The sequence below is a fragment of the Anarrhichthys ocellatus genome, unplaced genomic scaffold (assembly GCF_004355925.1).
Source record: "Anarrhichthys ocellatus isolate YVR2014 unplaced genomic scaffold, GSC_Weel_1.0 scaffold15, whole genome shotgun sequence".
In the NCBI taxonomy this organism is placed as follows: domain Eukaryota; kingdom Metazoa; phylum Chordata; class Actinopteri; order Perciformes; family Anarhichadidae; genus Anarrhichthys; species Anarrhichthys ocellatus.
In genome coordinates this window covers 3,975,766-3,991,888 of record NW_022280045.1, presented here as the reverse complement: position 1 = coordinate 3,991,888, position 16,123 = coordinate 3,975,766, and the positions used below count along the sequence as shown (strand labels likewise).

General features: G+C 42.3%; 1 protein-coding gene across 2 annotated transcripts in view; it reads right to left on the bottom strand.

Annotated features, from left to right (window-relative positions):
• Positions 1-16,123, bottom strand: part of eif2b3 (eukaryotic translation initiation factor 2B, subunit 3 gamma) — a 25,651-nt gene that overhangs the window by 4,959 nt on the left and 4,569 nt on the right. For both annotated transcript variants that reach the window (XM_031854528.1, XM_031854527.1), the window contains exons 4-10: positions 10,820-10,979; positions 10,414-10,525; positions 3,838-3,927; positions 1,747-1,883; positions 1,320-1,510; positions 798-860; positions 437-585 (exon numbers count right to left, since the gene is read on the bottom strand). In XM_031854528.1, coding sequence (XP_031710388.1) covers positions 437-585; positions 798-860; positions 1,320-1,510; positions 1,747-1,883; positions 3,838-3,927; positions 10,414-10,525; positions 10,820-10,979 — 902 coding nt within the window. The remainder of the gene's footprint in view (positions 1-436; positions 586-797; positions 861-1,319; positions 1,511-1,746; positions 1,884-3,837; positions 3,928-10,413; positions 10,526-10,819; positions 10,980-16,123) is intronic.

Genomic DNA, 16,123 nt, shown 5'->3' with positions numbered 1-16,123 from the left:
ACACACACACACACACACACACACACACACACACACACACACACACACGTCTGCACATAGGAGCACCTAGGAAATGCAATGGAAAGGTACGCAGTGAATGAAGATATGTGAAAGACAAACAGTGTCAACAGATAAAAAGGAAGCAGTTGAGTCATTTTTGGGGGATTGTGCAAGGACACGTTTTTTCCTGGCATCGCACGATCACTCGTCCTATTTTGAAATCTTTTGTTTATTAAATTCCACTGCGTTGCCGTCTTTGTCTCACACTGAAGTCAAGTACTAACTGAACACTAAAAGCTGACGTGACAATTAAAAATTTAATTCAGAAACATGCCTCGGAGGTGAAATTCTTTTCCAGGCTAAATGAATGTGTTTGCAAAATCACTTCAAAGTACATGTCATCAACGAGTGTGTGCATGTGTGTGTGTGTTCTCACCCCTCCTCGATGGTAACCCCGTGCATGATGATAGAGTTGGTGACTTTGACCTTCTCTTTTACCGTGGTGGAGTTTCCGATGGTGGACCTCTTTATGGAAGTCTTATCTGCTACCTGGCACAGTGCTCCGATGATGCTGTCTGATCCCATCTGTTGGCCGAGCACAGACGGTAACATGACTCACACATAAATGCATTCACAGGCCTCTCCAGTGGAAGTGCAGATTAGACTAGATCAAATTAGATGATAGCGAGTGAGCTGTGATATAGGGCAATTAGTAAAACTGCTAATTAAGAGGGAAATGTAAGAAAACAGAAATATAAATAAGAGTTTCGAACTGTCTTCTTCTACATTACACTTACCTGACATCTCTCAGAAATGACAGCAGATGGGTGGACTGCTGGCTCCTCAAACAGCTTTGGGGCCTAGTTGGGAGGAGGCAGAAGAGAGGGAGAATATGAGATTTAAATAATATAAAGATGATAAGATAACTTTAATGATCAATCTGGAGGAATTGGGTCATAAGGCCAAGTACACAGGACTCAAACAAGCATGCAATTCTGCATTAGAAGTGGCAAAATAGAAGCAGAATTATGAGCAATGAAAATGGAAAATGAAAACCACGACATCCACAAGAATGAGAATGAAAGGCTGGAACCAGAGAATGCTGGGTATTTGTTGCTTGACTAATCGACTAATCTTTGCCATCTTAATACTTTATGTAATCAAATTAAAGCCATATATATACACATGTACACATCTAGGCACATACAACTGTAATTCCCTCCAGTCTTACTCAAATGCACATGCAGTTTCTACAGAACATGCACACTTTACAAAACTGCGTGTTTAGCAAAAAAGGAGCAGGTTTATGTCCGACTCACCAGCCGGTTTGCTTCTATGTAAGCAGCTAAAGTGTTGACGCGGTAGCAAAGGCCCTGGTCAATGATGTGAACGTAGCAGCGGAGCTTTCCTCCGTGGTAAGCCTCGCTCATGTCCCCGCGGTGGTCGTTCCAACAGGAGCGCTCCTGGGCCAGCTGGAGGAGAAGCTCGTCTCGTGAGGAGATGAGGAGCTCTGGACAATAAAAAGAGGCAAGTAGAGCGCAGTTAGGAGTTTAAGTGATCACACACACACGCACGCACGCACACACACACACACCCACACTGTTTAGGGGGAATTTGCATGCCTCTGGATTAGGCAGAGTTGTCCATGGCTCATATGAATAAGAACCAGAGCTATTCTAACACCGCCGTGGCTGTTAAATGGTGTTTCCCCTCTGATTTTAGTGACGTGTCGGTGTAAACACTGACCGTGGCTGGTGGAGCCGTCGACCGTTTTCTGGTTCTGGTCCTCCGAGTCTTCTTTGATTTTGGGACTGTTGGTTGTTTTTGAAAACTGCTTCCGCACCAAATACGGCACCAGCTCACCGCGGATCGAAGAGATGGACCTACAGTACGAGAAGAGGAAAGATTAAATAAGATTTCAACATCATGTTGAGCATCCTAAAAAGTCATCAGCACCACACACAAGCCACAACATAAGTCCATGATCTCAGTTTAATGTGCTATCGTTAGATAATGGCTTCCTCGTCGTCAATTTGTTAGGAAAGCTTCACTTCTAGTAACTGAGTGAAATACTACATAAAGAAGTGTATCTTTCTGGTGCTATGCATCTAAGACAGCAGAGAAGGGGAACGCATTTGCAATGATGACCTTGCAAATTGCCATTTGTGCCCAACATCTGATTGTGTCAGATGAATTAACATCTGACATCTAGATTATCTTTAAAGAGAGACAGACTAATCCTAAAGAACTTATAGTAATTGCAAACAGGAAGTCAAATGATGCCTTTATCATTCCTGTAATTGAGTAGATTGTTAGTAAATTCAATAGACGCTAATTAAATAACAGTTATTGTTACTTAACATACATCTAATAAAAAGCAGGTCATGACAATAAGCACCTCAGTGTAGGATGATGACTTCAAGTCTCCCTCTGTGTAACCAGGAGGTAACTTCCCCATCTTAATTTCCTCCATGCACTGTGCTACGCTCAGTGTTCCTCTCTACCACCCCCCCCCCCTTTCACTTGCCCGCTCTTACTTTCTTTTAAAAAGGGAGATTAGAATTTCCATCTGAATGACAGGAGAAAAACAACAGTTACTCTGTCCATTTCTCTCCTTGAGCAAGAGACAGCATGGAGGAGAAAGGAAGAGAGAGAGAGAGAGAGAGAGCAAGAGAGAGAGAGAGAGAGGAGCTGTTTAAAAGAAAGTCCAAGAAAAGAGCTGAAGAAAGAAATGAATCATCTAACAAGAGAGATGATATACGGCGGCAGCAGAGGGTCCATTAGTGATGTAATGACGTAAGATTTATATCTATGGCAAATTCAAGAGTACCGCTCGCCTTAACCAAACATATTCAGCAGGGGTGAAGAGATGGGAGTTGAGTGATTTGTGTTCGTTGGCTTTGGATGTATTTATGCATTATCTAAAACGGGACACTCCATTTCAAATTGTTCACATTTAAAACTGTTCAGCACACACATGTTGGCAAAGTGTCATCACCGCCCTGTATGGAGAAGCTTGGCGCCACCCTGTATCTTAGCGCGCAACCTTGTCTGGGATGCATCTGGATCAAGTGCCGTCGTTATCAAACACGCTTGATATATTTGTCTTTAAATGCGCTACAGTAGATCTCCTCCTCAAGTGTGCACAGTTTGCCAAAAATTATTAATGTACGGGAGGAGATGAGGTAAGACATCCTCTGACAAAACCTCGTCTGGAGGGCAGACCAGGGAAGACCTGGTCAGATTTGTTAACAATCCATCCTCTAACGGGTTGTGGCACAATATCTTTGCGATACAAAGCTGTTTGAGGACATTCTTGTCAACATATCTTATATTTTTTTAACTGAATCATGAGATAACTGTATTGTTGCACCCCTACTTAATACCATTAGGTCATTACTAACACCTAATTATATGTGCAAAACATTTGAATACGAGCTCATATCGGTCTTTCGATTTCTCTTACCAATCTGACCATGTTCGCACAGCCAGTGGAGCCACAGAGGCTCCCTGTGACACTGCCTTGCCTCAGAGGCTAAAGGCCTAACAGCCTGCCTCAGTGGCACATAGTAAAACAAATTAACACCTCGCTAGAATACCGCGCTAACGGGTCCTTTCAAAGCCTTACACACCATGTAACCACGTTTAACACGTACTACTGCGAATGTCTGTTTGACTATGTGGTTTCCTACCAAGTGTATGCGCGCATGTAGAACCAATACTGCTCGCGCCGCAGATATACACCGGTCATTTTCTAATTAGTTTGAAACTATGGTGGGACAGCAATTTATCTAATTCATTCCTATATTCACTGTCGGAAATAAGAGAAGAACTCACTTGTTGTCGGCGAGAAAGTCCACCACTGCTTTTTTCAGACAGTAGAGGTGGGCGTCCACGAGGCCCGTTTTGATGTGCATCCTGGGATGTCTGCAGGTAGAAGACAAGAGTCAAGAGAAGACAATCACATCAAATCTGACCTTTTATTAATTCATCAGCACTAAAAACACATTGGGCCTTAATCACAATTACGTGCGTAGAAATAATTTGCGCACAAAATAAGTCGTAAGAGAGAAGCATGGCCCCTAAAGCAAAAAAGCAACAGCATTTCACAACTGAACGTGGCCTTCATTTGCCCAATTTCATGGCACTAGTTGGTGCCATTCTGGTGGAGGTGCCGATCATTTTCGGCCGAGTCATAAACTCCATTGTAAGCAAAGTCTGGGACACTCGGTTTATATTTATATTTTAATGACGACAATAATCGAGGATGAAAGGGCGACAATTTCATAGCTATTTAATACACTTGGTCAATGCAATAGTATATTAACTATTCATCATTTTTGCTGTTTGTGAATATGGCCCATTTTTTGGGCTGAAAAAATACAGTAGAGCTTTCATCAGACTATGCGTTTGTGGAGCCCTGCCACACTGCATGCGTGCACCACTTTCATGAACAAGCGCTATAACCATGGCTGCTACTTTCGAGGACAACTCGCTTTGATTCTTTCCATCACCTGCTGTGTTTATATTTATGTTTGCTTCTCGTTTACTGAAAGCCCTTTAAATTTACCTCCGCTTTGCACATAGGACGGGAACTTTTGATGAAAGCCAGACACGGCCGTGGGCTCACATAAAAGTCAGAGAATAGTGACATCTGTCTATTGTCCTCCGTCAGCTACCGTAGATGTCGCCCCACAGAGCTGCCGCCAGTGAGACAGGTTTATGGGGGTGGGGGGGGGTCACATGCACACAGACACAGCGTCACCCCCAATCATGCATTCACTCATTCACACATTTATTTATTTGCACACGGACACACAGTTTGACCATGTGACATTTACGAAGCGAGAGCCAAAGAAAACCATGTCATCCTCCGGGTTTCAATAAAGCCCTTCGTCCTCTCCGACGACCTCTCCTCCTCTTTCTCTTCAATCACTACATAGTAAAAGCTGCGGGGCGCATTGTTCCTAAAAGGAGCATACCGGTGCTTTTACATGTTTTAGTCCATTTGCGAAACACATATAGGCCTTCCATTACTGCTCACCAGCTTTCAAAGCATGCTGCACTGATTTAGATTATTAAAGTTGTAAAAGCAGATTGATTTGAAAAGTCTGTGCCTCGTTACCACACAACAATACCGTAACTTTGACTAAATTAAAAGCAGACGACGGTTCACTGTTTATATGTGAAGATCCTGAGCGGGCCGATCTACGTTTTCAAACTGAAATCAGTTGAAACTAAATCTGAGATTCTATGTTATTTTACAGGCAAAACATAAATAAATGTATATTCTTTTATTTAGTGTTTTGACGATGATGGTGGGGAGCATTGTCTAAAGTGTTCTCTCAAATCTGGGTTACTGGTGACTGAAAAGTCCATGGCATGTGATTCAGATCATTTGGCTCAACATACCGATACCCTCCTGGGGATCAAATAAAGTATATATTTTACGTTTCTTTTTTAATTTGACCTTTATTTAACCAAATAAGTCAATTGAGAACCAGTTCTCATTAACAATGACGACCTGTCCAAAAAGGCAAGTCGTTACAAACGAATCTCGCACAAAGATTACGACATCATAATATGTACAATAAATAAATAACAAACAAATGGTTGCAGCGATCACAGTCTATCGTTTGTAATGAGTTGTTGGAGGACGGTGACGGAATGAGGGTGTGGAGTTTTAGCTTCTTTTGTGGTCGAAGGCGGTGCGGACGTTCGGAATGACCGTGTTGATTAAATTGCTGGAGCGTAAATTGCGGTTCCTGTTGGAGATGGTGAGTAGAGAGCGGAGGTATGTGGGGGGTTTCACCAATGATAGTTTTATAGATGAACTGATACCAGGGGATTAATCTGCGGCTGTGGAGTGACGGCCAGTTGACTAGAGACTGAATTCTGATTCTAATCAGAAGCATTTTCATTTATTAAGCTTCTCTACTTGTATTTATGGTTTTTCTTTAATTTGTCAACCATCTGTATATACATATCTGTTCTACTAATGAACCTGTTATTGTTACTATCGGTATCTTTTGATTTAGCCGGCGCCACCAGCACCAGTCTACCAAACCGTCACAAGCAGTGCCAGTAACGGGACCATAAACTGAAAACACCTGTGTGGGTGTTCAGAGACTTTAAAACTCCTCTTTACTCTTTTACATGCACAGAGAAATTTCTAATTATGAATAAATGTCAAATAAAGTCTATCTGCCATGACCCAGGATAGGATACGGAAAATGGTGAATGATGCAACCCCTCTACCTCTCACTTCCTTCCTCTCTCTTTCATCAAAAACTCTTCTCTACAATGTTGACCTTTCTCCTTTTAACTCTCCCTGTCTTAACCAGGCCTGCACTATAACTAGAGTGACTCAGGAGGATTGCCTCGTCACACATATTTCACAACCAAATGCTGAAAGCGTGTGTGTGTGGTTCCGTCTGTGTTTGGCTATTTTATTAAAAAGCATAAAAACACATGTGCGAGCACAGACACGCTCTGTGGGTGTTTGTCAAATGTATTTATTCATACAACATTTCACAGGTGTGCGCCTGCGCGTGTGTGTGTGTGTGTGTGTGTGCATCTGTATCGTGGGCTTAAAGTGGAATTTATGGGAACACCCAGCATGTGACATCACCGTTTGGCATCTGGGGGCACGAGTCAAGAGCAGAAACAGGTGCTCTTAAAAGTGAAGGGCAGCATGGTGAAGAACAGGTATAAGGGATGTGCAGCACTTCAGACTTCACAAAAACATGGTGAACAGCAGAGTGAAGTCTCGCAATCAAGTGTTGGTTCTGCCCGCTGGACCTCGTCTGACCACTGCCATTAATTATATGAATCCAGCCACCGAATGAATTCTTTTCGACATTAGCAGAACACTCTTAATTTCATGCAAAGCGTTTTTTTTTGTTTTTTGATGAAGAAAAAGAAAGCAAACCAAAAATAGTTTGATTTGACACTGAGCCACAGCCTGTTTTTAAGATGTCAAAGGACTCGATTTTAGCAGAGTGGAAACTGCTGGGTCACATGCATGAGGACGATGAGGGAGTATCACAGTACAGGTGCTACACCCTAATGAAGGAAATGGTTTCAGCCATTTGGAAAGTAACTCAGAGGATGATTAGACATGATCTCAGTCACTCAAATTACACATTCAATACCTAAATATAACAGATGTGCCAAAAAAACATTTTCTCGAGAATACTATGATGTGTGCCTCATACACACGGCATAGAAAAACACCGAGCACTGGCCACATACCACTTTATTCATTTACACATTTGGCAGAATGCAACAAACATCTTGTGTTTCCCAAACGAAGGTAAACATGTTGCTCTTCCAGCAACGTCACGTGACTTCTGGTTGCTGCGAGTGCTGTAGACCTCGGTGTCAAGTGGAGCAGGAATTTAGTGTCTCTGCAGGCGAGGATGACTCAACACTTGGATTAATGACGGACTGTAAAGTACCACGAAAGTCCTCAGTGGGAAAGAGGAGTCACATCTCTCTCTCTCGCGCGCAAACACACGCAGCATCGTGTCTTATTTAGTTAAACTAAAACCCCACAGCGGACGATGACTCAGGCACAGCAGAACGACCGTTAATTCTCTCATTATTCAGGTTTCCACTCCAGAGCCAGCAGGGCTAAAAGAGCTTACGACTCATTCAGAGCATGGCGTCCAAAACAAAATGCGTGTGATTCCCATAATACCATGCAAGGCTTAAAAGATGCTTCCTTAATTGAGCTGGCTCGCATATTTCAGCGCAGATGGACCTGCAGGTGTGGTGCAGTTACTCTTGATGACTGACCAGCACATCTTATATATACAGAATCCTATTTGTGGCATAAAATGTCACCAAGTCAGATCTTGAAATTGAGATTTTGTCGAACAAACAATCAGAAACAACGCATCGCATTTGAGAAGCTGTTACCAGCGTGCGTTGGGCTTTTTTGTTTAATAAATGGCAAATACTCGATCGCTTCAGGCCTAATGTTTATGTTTTGAGATTTCATAAATGTTGAAGAAAGGCTAAAGAAGAAAGAAAATGAAAACCAGACTAACGCATATGCCAGCATTTGGATTTTAGGTTTTGAAGCCTGTCAAATGATTCAGAGATTCTGACATTAAAAAAAAAACGAAAAAAAACTATAACGAGCCAGCAAGTAAACAAATATCCATAAAACAAATAAAGCCGATGCACAACAGAACATAAGAGTGTATGAATACAAGATAATATTGATTAACTTTCCCTTTATGGCTTCCAGTAGCAGCATATGTTGATGGTACATTTAGTACCAGGTACAGTAACATAAAGGTTACACATTAAAACAGTTTGTTCCTCATGTAATCGTGCCCTGTTGTTGAACTGCAATGGAAGTTATTACAGTTCTGGAAGGTGCAGCGTGTGGTGCTTGTGCTGATTGGGCCGGTTTCAGCCCGTCTGTCTCATGCCATCATTGCAAACAGATGCACAAAAACTCCAGGTCCAATATCTTAAAAAGGTCAATGCACTTAAGATCTGCTTAAATGTGATGCAACCTTTTATAGCTTCCCTGCTTTGTTTATTATTATTTTACAAGCAACCACGTTACCATCATAGTAAAGACACATGATGTAGAAGTATGGACGTGTTTGATACTGACTGTAATTTAATGACACTACCTCAATGGTTCTGCTTGAGTCTTTCTCACGATTCAAACAATTTTTATTTGGAATCGGCCAATTAACACGCAGCCAACAGTTCCTCCAGGCCTGCGTCCAAGAGACCCTGACAGGTGGAGCTGTAACGTAGGAGGGGAAGCTCTGCTGGAGTCCTTTCACACCGTTTTAAGCGATTTCCAGGTCAAACTATCTCACATGTGCAGAATGTTTTGAGCGAACACTCCTCCACCATGTGGAAAACATAAAGAAAGAGGAGAAAAAAAAGAGCACAGGATTGAGGACGAACAAGGATGAAAGAATGGATAAACAAACAGATGTATGGTATGACGCACAGAATAAGGGAGAGTTGCTTAAAAGAACGAAGTAAAGAGGGGAAAAAGAATTATGACTTTAGTCGAGAAAAAAACTAAACAAGATCACATCTATTTCCACGTTTGAACATTGGATTGGTGGGCACTGTGAGGAGTGCATTCAATGTATTCAAATCTTCATTTTGAACAAGGATGAAAGAGTGAATCGTGTGGACGGAGGCACAGCACTGATGGCTGAAGAGAATGAATTGGAACTGGAAGCAAATAAACTGGAGATTTAATGCTCTGTACAAAAGACCCAGCTGGGATCAAACTGGTGAGCACAAATGTTCCATGAATGAGACTGTGTGCACGTGTAAAATACAAATTATAAAAGGAAGGCACCTGTAGTGTGTGTATGACGTGCCATGACGAAATGACCTCTGACTGGATGGTACTGATGTGCAAAACAGTCAGATCTTGTAAAACTACCCAGTGGTGTTATAAAAAAAAACAAAAAAAAAACACAACTCTGGAATTTATTCTGCCATGTGTTACCGTCTGCATAAATACTGTACGTGGAGAGATTTGTCTTGTATGGTTGTGTGACGCGTGTGTGTGTATAAATGATCAGAGGTGATTTAAAAGTTCTAAGTCCTTCAACGTAAGCCATAAATGTTTAGCTGTGGGCTCGTGTTTCCATAACACAGATGACAACGTGGGAGTGTTTTCTCTCCATCAATGTCCACCCCGAGGTTTCTGTGTGTGTTCATACAAGCATTTCTTTCTGTGTGTGTGTGTGTGTGTGTGTGTGTGTGTGGCTGAAGATTTCTCTGTGCAGGGAAGCTTGCAAGCAGCTGCTCTGACCCCCCTCTTATTGGCCAGAATTTACAGTGGCTTTGGCTCCATGAAGTATTTACGAGCTCCCAAAACACCCGCTCTCACACATACATGCATGTTAGGACTCAGAAAGGAAAACCTACCTAGAGTACTCTTCCTGTAACAGAAATCCCACACACCCGCCACAGAGCCTTTCAGCCTAAAACACACTGACTCTGATTAGAAAGCGAGACATCTGCTCTCTAAACCTAAACACAGAACATATTTATCCCAAACACTGAGCGTTTAACGGTCGGCTCACCTAATTACCAAAAGTATTTTCTCACCAGCGATATTTAGCCATGAATATAACACAACGTTGCAATAGAGGAGTCCACAGGCTTTGTTGTGAACGGTTTTCACTTGTTTCTACTGGAGAAACTGTCCCTTTAAAACGGTTCACAACAAGGGCTGTTGATTATTATATATTGAGTATTTTCTACATGTGATTTACTATAGTGGGGTGGGGGGGAGATATCTCAAAATTAAACCAAACCTATCTGCATGGATAGATAGAGATAAAAGCACTCGAGGTAAGAGATAAAATATGTTTTTGTAATCCAGATAAACCCATTTTTAAAATGACTTACTTCCTCATCATAGACTTCCTAATTGACAGCCCGTCCTCCAGATCTGCCTCATTGGCCATGAACAGCAGCCTCTTCCCTGACTGATCCACTCCCACAAAGTCTCTTTGTTCACCTGGGGGGGAAAAAATACACAATATGTAATGTTAACACAAAACAATGGAGGCTAAGAGTAAGTGACACATTTAGCAATTTAAGTTTGGTTGAATTTATGAGGAAGCCCGTTTCCTCTCTTAAATATTTGGGGCATAGGCCATTGCATATGAATGACGAGCATTAAGACCTTCACTGAAATGAATTCTTTAAGTGTAAATATATAATGACCAATCACACATCCTATCAGAATCATGGCATGCAGGTAATGTCTGCAGTAACTGTGTCTTCCCCTGTGATTACTTTTTCTTCTTACCTGTCTTTTTCTTGCCCTTCTGGCCTGGGACCGTCTCTGTGAACTCATGGGCGTTGCTCATCAGCATGGCCAGTGTTGCATTGTGGGCTCTGAACAGGTCGACCACCTCGTGAAGCGCCACATCTGTTATCAGGTCACAGCTCACCACCAGGACGTCCGTCTGAAGAGGGAGGTCGGGTGGAAGGAGAGAGTAAAGTGAGACGGTGTATAAATAAGATGTGACAAAAGGACCATAACATACTGGGTCTCTCAGGCTTTCAAATGGAAGTTTCTGGCTTGTCCTCTATTTTTGGAACCGAATCTTCCCGCCTGTTGTGAATTTGCAGACATTTCCATTGTCTCCCCTGCAAACACGTAAAAAACACAGGAATGCATAAGATATAGCTTGAAGGGCGAGTCGTGTTTACAAAGTGAGGTTTCCTCACTCACGAAAGTCGTCTCAGCGCACACGCAGACTACACATAAATATATGTGGCGACATCGCTCCACATAAACACCTCAGGACATGAGAGCTTGAACTGGGTTATTTCAATACTCACAACAGAAATTGGCTCACCGAGATGGAGTTTGAGACAGACACAGACGGAGGAGAATGAAGAAATAACTGTTCTTGGTCAACAGTGGGCTCCTCCTTGTTAGCACTGCTTGTACACCAGCCAAACCGTTATCATTGTTTTAAGAAAGCGTCTGGTTCTCATCATCTGATTCAACTCCTTTGTTTGAAAGTGAGCTGTATTGTTGAAATGCTGCCTCACCATCCTTTAGCTGCATGTGTACAGTGACATCACAGCAATGAATGCAAACAAATAACTTCAAATTAAAACTTGCGACATTAGAAGATGAATGAAGTTCCCAACAACAGAAAACCGGCTTATAGGACCAAACAATAGTTGAGCTGCTACAAATAACAAAAGGCCACAGTGACAACATAAAAAACAGCTTTAGCTGGAAATGTTGCACTATTGGAACTACTTTGATATTGAACCGGGCGGTATGACCTGATCAGCAACAGTTTGCTAAATGCAATTTAAACTTTGCTCAACCCTTTTGCACGATAGTTATAATTCTCCATTCATTGTTTCAAAACAGTGCTGGACAGAGGTTTACTTTTCAGCCTGTGAGCGAACACACCTCTGAAAAAAATAAGTGGGTGAAATAAATCAAGGCCACCTCTAAATTTGCAAATAATTTTTATAATTGTTTTCTATTATCCTGGCAGAGAATGACAGAATATCACATAAATAACTTCCTATCTCACTCTTTCACCAAGGACAACAAAGCTAGGTCGCCCGACTTTAAGCACCTTCCTATGAACTGATCCAAAAGTAGCACCGCTCTGACATCATGATGCAAACAGAATAAGGATCTTGGTGCTTGATTTCCAAAACCCAAATGACAAAAGACACTCGTATTTAAGTAACCCTCCATCATTTGCCAAAGAAGGCCAGAGAAAGAATATTCTTTAAGAATTTCACACTTCAGAGATTATTTCCATCATAAACTAAAACTCAAACTATGCTCAGCGTTCCAGCCGTATAATAATGTGTAAACCAATCTAGGTCTTAAACTGTATATCAATACACAGCTTGTGAATTCCATAGAGATATCACTTACTCTACCACCAACGACAGGGAGCACAAAACAGACATCAATCCTATGAACTGGCCTCCACGGACGTTACATGTCTGCCTGTGTGTGTGTGTGTGTGTTTACATGTGGGTGCGCCCACATTTGTGTGTCTGTGTGCGGTGTCCATCTGTCTGTCCTGTGATGAAGGCTGTCAGCATAAGGCTTAATCCCACCATTAGCACCAGCCGCCATAACGACAGAGACATCTTTACTATGTCTGTGACGGAGGGAAGAAGGAAAAGAAAGAGTGAGAGATGGGGGGGGGGGGGGGGGGTAAGGAAGAGTAAAAAAAATCAACCTGTCAAAAATGAAGAAAGAAAAAGAGAGGAACATTGGAAGTATAATAAGGAAAAGATGGAAGGGGGAAAGAGTGAAGAGAAAATGGATGATGGGAGGCGCTGGCGAAACTTAATGTACTGCATTCACTGAAGCACATCAGTTTATAAGTATATAGTTCAAGTAAAAAGATGCATCTTAAAATATTTAAGAAAACGCAACCAAACTACATTCTGAAATTGGAGAGGAAGCCCTTTAACACTTCACCATTTCACTTGAAATACGTGAAAATGATGAAGCGGTATGGAAACTACAAAGGATTAAAGAATTCACTTGATTTTGTAAGTAACGAACACTAAGGGTGAATGTTGAAGAGCTGAGCTCTCCGTGTGCGAGTGTGTGTGCAGAGGGCCGGTATCAGTGGGGTCAGGGGTTGTGGAGTTGACCTAGAGGTAACTCCCAGCGTAACCTGGTCGGGACCTGGCGACAGGAAGCTGCCACGGCAAAGCTGGAGGTGTCTGCAGGAGATCTACCGACACTGAAACTCAGAGACCTTTCAACTCTCCTCTCCAACACACACACACACACACGTTCTGAACCAGAGCACACGAGTATGCGCGCGCACACACACACAAAAACATGCACAATCCCCATACACAGGCACACACACACACACACACTCAGGCGACAGCAGAGTGGAGTCAGCTGGGGAGACAGAGACACTTTGGCCTTTCAACAGCCAGGATCTCTGGACAGGTCAGGACCACACACACTGATGCACAAACACACACACTTGTCCCAGTGGGCCAAAACTTCTGATTACACAATCTCGACCCACTTTAACAATACTTGGAAACTCTGTATGCATGGTGATTGTGTCCATTTTGTTTTGGAGCTTGCCTGATGAAGGCCTTTTTAATCAAATAATATCTACACCAAGGATTTTTAAGTGAGAAAGCTAGCTGCAAGAAAGCTAGTAGCGGGATAGCTAGCTGCGAGAAAGCTAGCAGCGGGATAGCTAGCAGCGAGAAAGCTAGCTGCGAGAAAGCTAGCTGCGAGAAAGCTAGCAGCGAGAAAGCTAGCAGCGAGAAAGCTAGCAGCGAGAAAGCTAGCAGCGAGAAAGCTAGCTGCGAGAAAGCTAGCAGCGAGATAGCTAGCAGCAGGAAAGCTAGCAGCTTATAATAAAGCGAATTTAAAATCTATAAGGAAATATTTTTAGTCTTAACAAAAAAATTAAATAACAAGTACTTATCCCGATACAAATCAACAACCAAGTCTGCAGGTTTATGCAGATTTCAGTTTTCTTCTCTTGTTTTCAGTTGGCTGATGTGGGCGAGTTAAGTCGACTGTAACCTCTCCCCATGTATATGACGGCAAACTGCTCCTTATTTATGAACTAAAATTACATTTACAGAAGAGGAATAATAAAATGAACTGGCCATACATTTTAAGAGTCTCAGATGGTATTGCGTATGAGAGTGAACGTGTCTTTCCTGGATTTACTCGTGGATGTGTCATGAGAACAGAACACTGTTCCAAGATGGCTCCCATACAATTCATACGATCTTCTCATTCATCATGTCCTTAGCAAATATTAAAGCAGTGCATTTCCACAACCACCTGATCCTTTGTGCCCAAACCTCAGCTTAACATAGAAAACGTAAACTATTGTGTGTCACAGGAAGGATGAAAAGGGTAGTTTGGAGGTTGGAGAGCAAGGTGGTTCAAAACAAGTCTCATCTAAGCACGTTTGCCGTGTCCACCTCAGATGAAAAGCCTCGGGTCCATCTCTCACTTGGCTCTCCCTCTTCACCTTTTGTCTCGCATCTCACACGCTGACTAACATGTGTAGACCGAAGGTGAACCTTTGAATCTGGACCGCCGACGTATATGTAGTTCCATTCGCCTGCACACACTCAGGTGATTAAGCCTGACGTCAAAGAGGCTTTAAGCACACAAAGCAAAAAGTGCACGTAAAGCACTCCTTTCACTGGTTGGGCTTATTGTGAAAGACCTAAGTAATAATCAGGCACATCCCTCAACTTTTGTTGTAACCTTGCAGTTTGAAGAGGGAACAAAATAAAATATGCTGCCTGTAATCTCTCTTTTCAATAATCAAGAGGAATGACCTGCTCCGCTCACCCACGGTGCACACAGATTCCTGTAAGTATGTAAGTTTGATAGGCTACACCAAATCCCCTCATGGGAGGGTGTTTGTGTAAAGAGATGAGTGAGTGAGTGAGTGAGTGAGTGAGTGAGTGTGTCTATACTGTACTCATGCGTCACTTTGACAGTTTGAGTGATCTCTGTGCTGGGATTTGGCAAGCCATGGTTACAGTTCCTCACTCATCACCCTCCAGTGTGCGAGTGTGTGTAACTCAATGCCTCTAATCGAGCTGACTGCTCAAAGGATTAGGGACTCGACTATTCTCAATGGGAGCATGCTGGAGCTAGTAAGTGTGTGTGTGTGCGTGTGTGGTTATACTATGCATGGATGGATCAAAAAACTCTTGAGCAAAGAGAATAATAAGTATTTGTACAGACCCATTCAAATGCCAGAGGAAAAAAAACAAAACATTAAACTCACTTGTCACAACAAATTCGGCATTTTAAGTGTTTGATTTATTCGTTTCCAGAAGCAAAGCCGACTGATCTCGCTCTGAACAATTTAATGAGCGGCCTTATGCCTTCAAGTGTACGCTTCATGTGCCACGCTCTAAACAGAGAAGGTATCAGGAAGCGATTTTTCAACCGAGGCTGTTGGAAGTGGGAATTCTTGTAAATTTGATTGTTTCATTTATTTATTTATTTTTTGGGGATATTACAGCAGAGAACTGCCGGTAAAATGTTTCAAATGACTGCAGTTAACTTGTGTTTTTCAATTACATTTATTTTCTTTTTATTTGTAAACGGTTCAGAATCGTAGAGGATGAAGGATGATTGTGATTCTTAGGTAGATCATTATTTCCCTCTAGACATTGCTGAGAAACCAAACAGGAAGCAGTAATTACAACGTAAAGTACAGCCGTCTATATACTCAACATTGCCGAGCCAACCCCAAGCAATCATTGATAGTCATACATTAAACAAGGGCAAATGCTTCAAAAAGTACGTCAACACAAAACCTCATACAAACATGTCTTCATGGTCTCTGGGGGTCTGTCAGAACCGTGGCATATAAAGTGGGACGACATTTACCCGAACTAACCTAAACACAAATGTAGTCATGCAGATGTGCATGACTACAGGAAGAGAATAAATGGTGCACTGGGTAAACTGGCAGCACAGCGAGTTTGAGTCTTAACCATGACCTCATCTGCTTAGAGAGAATTGGATGAAGGGAGGGATGTGTGTGTGTGTGTGCGTGTGTGTGTGTGTGTGTGTGTGTGTGTGTGTGTG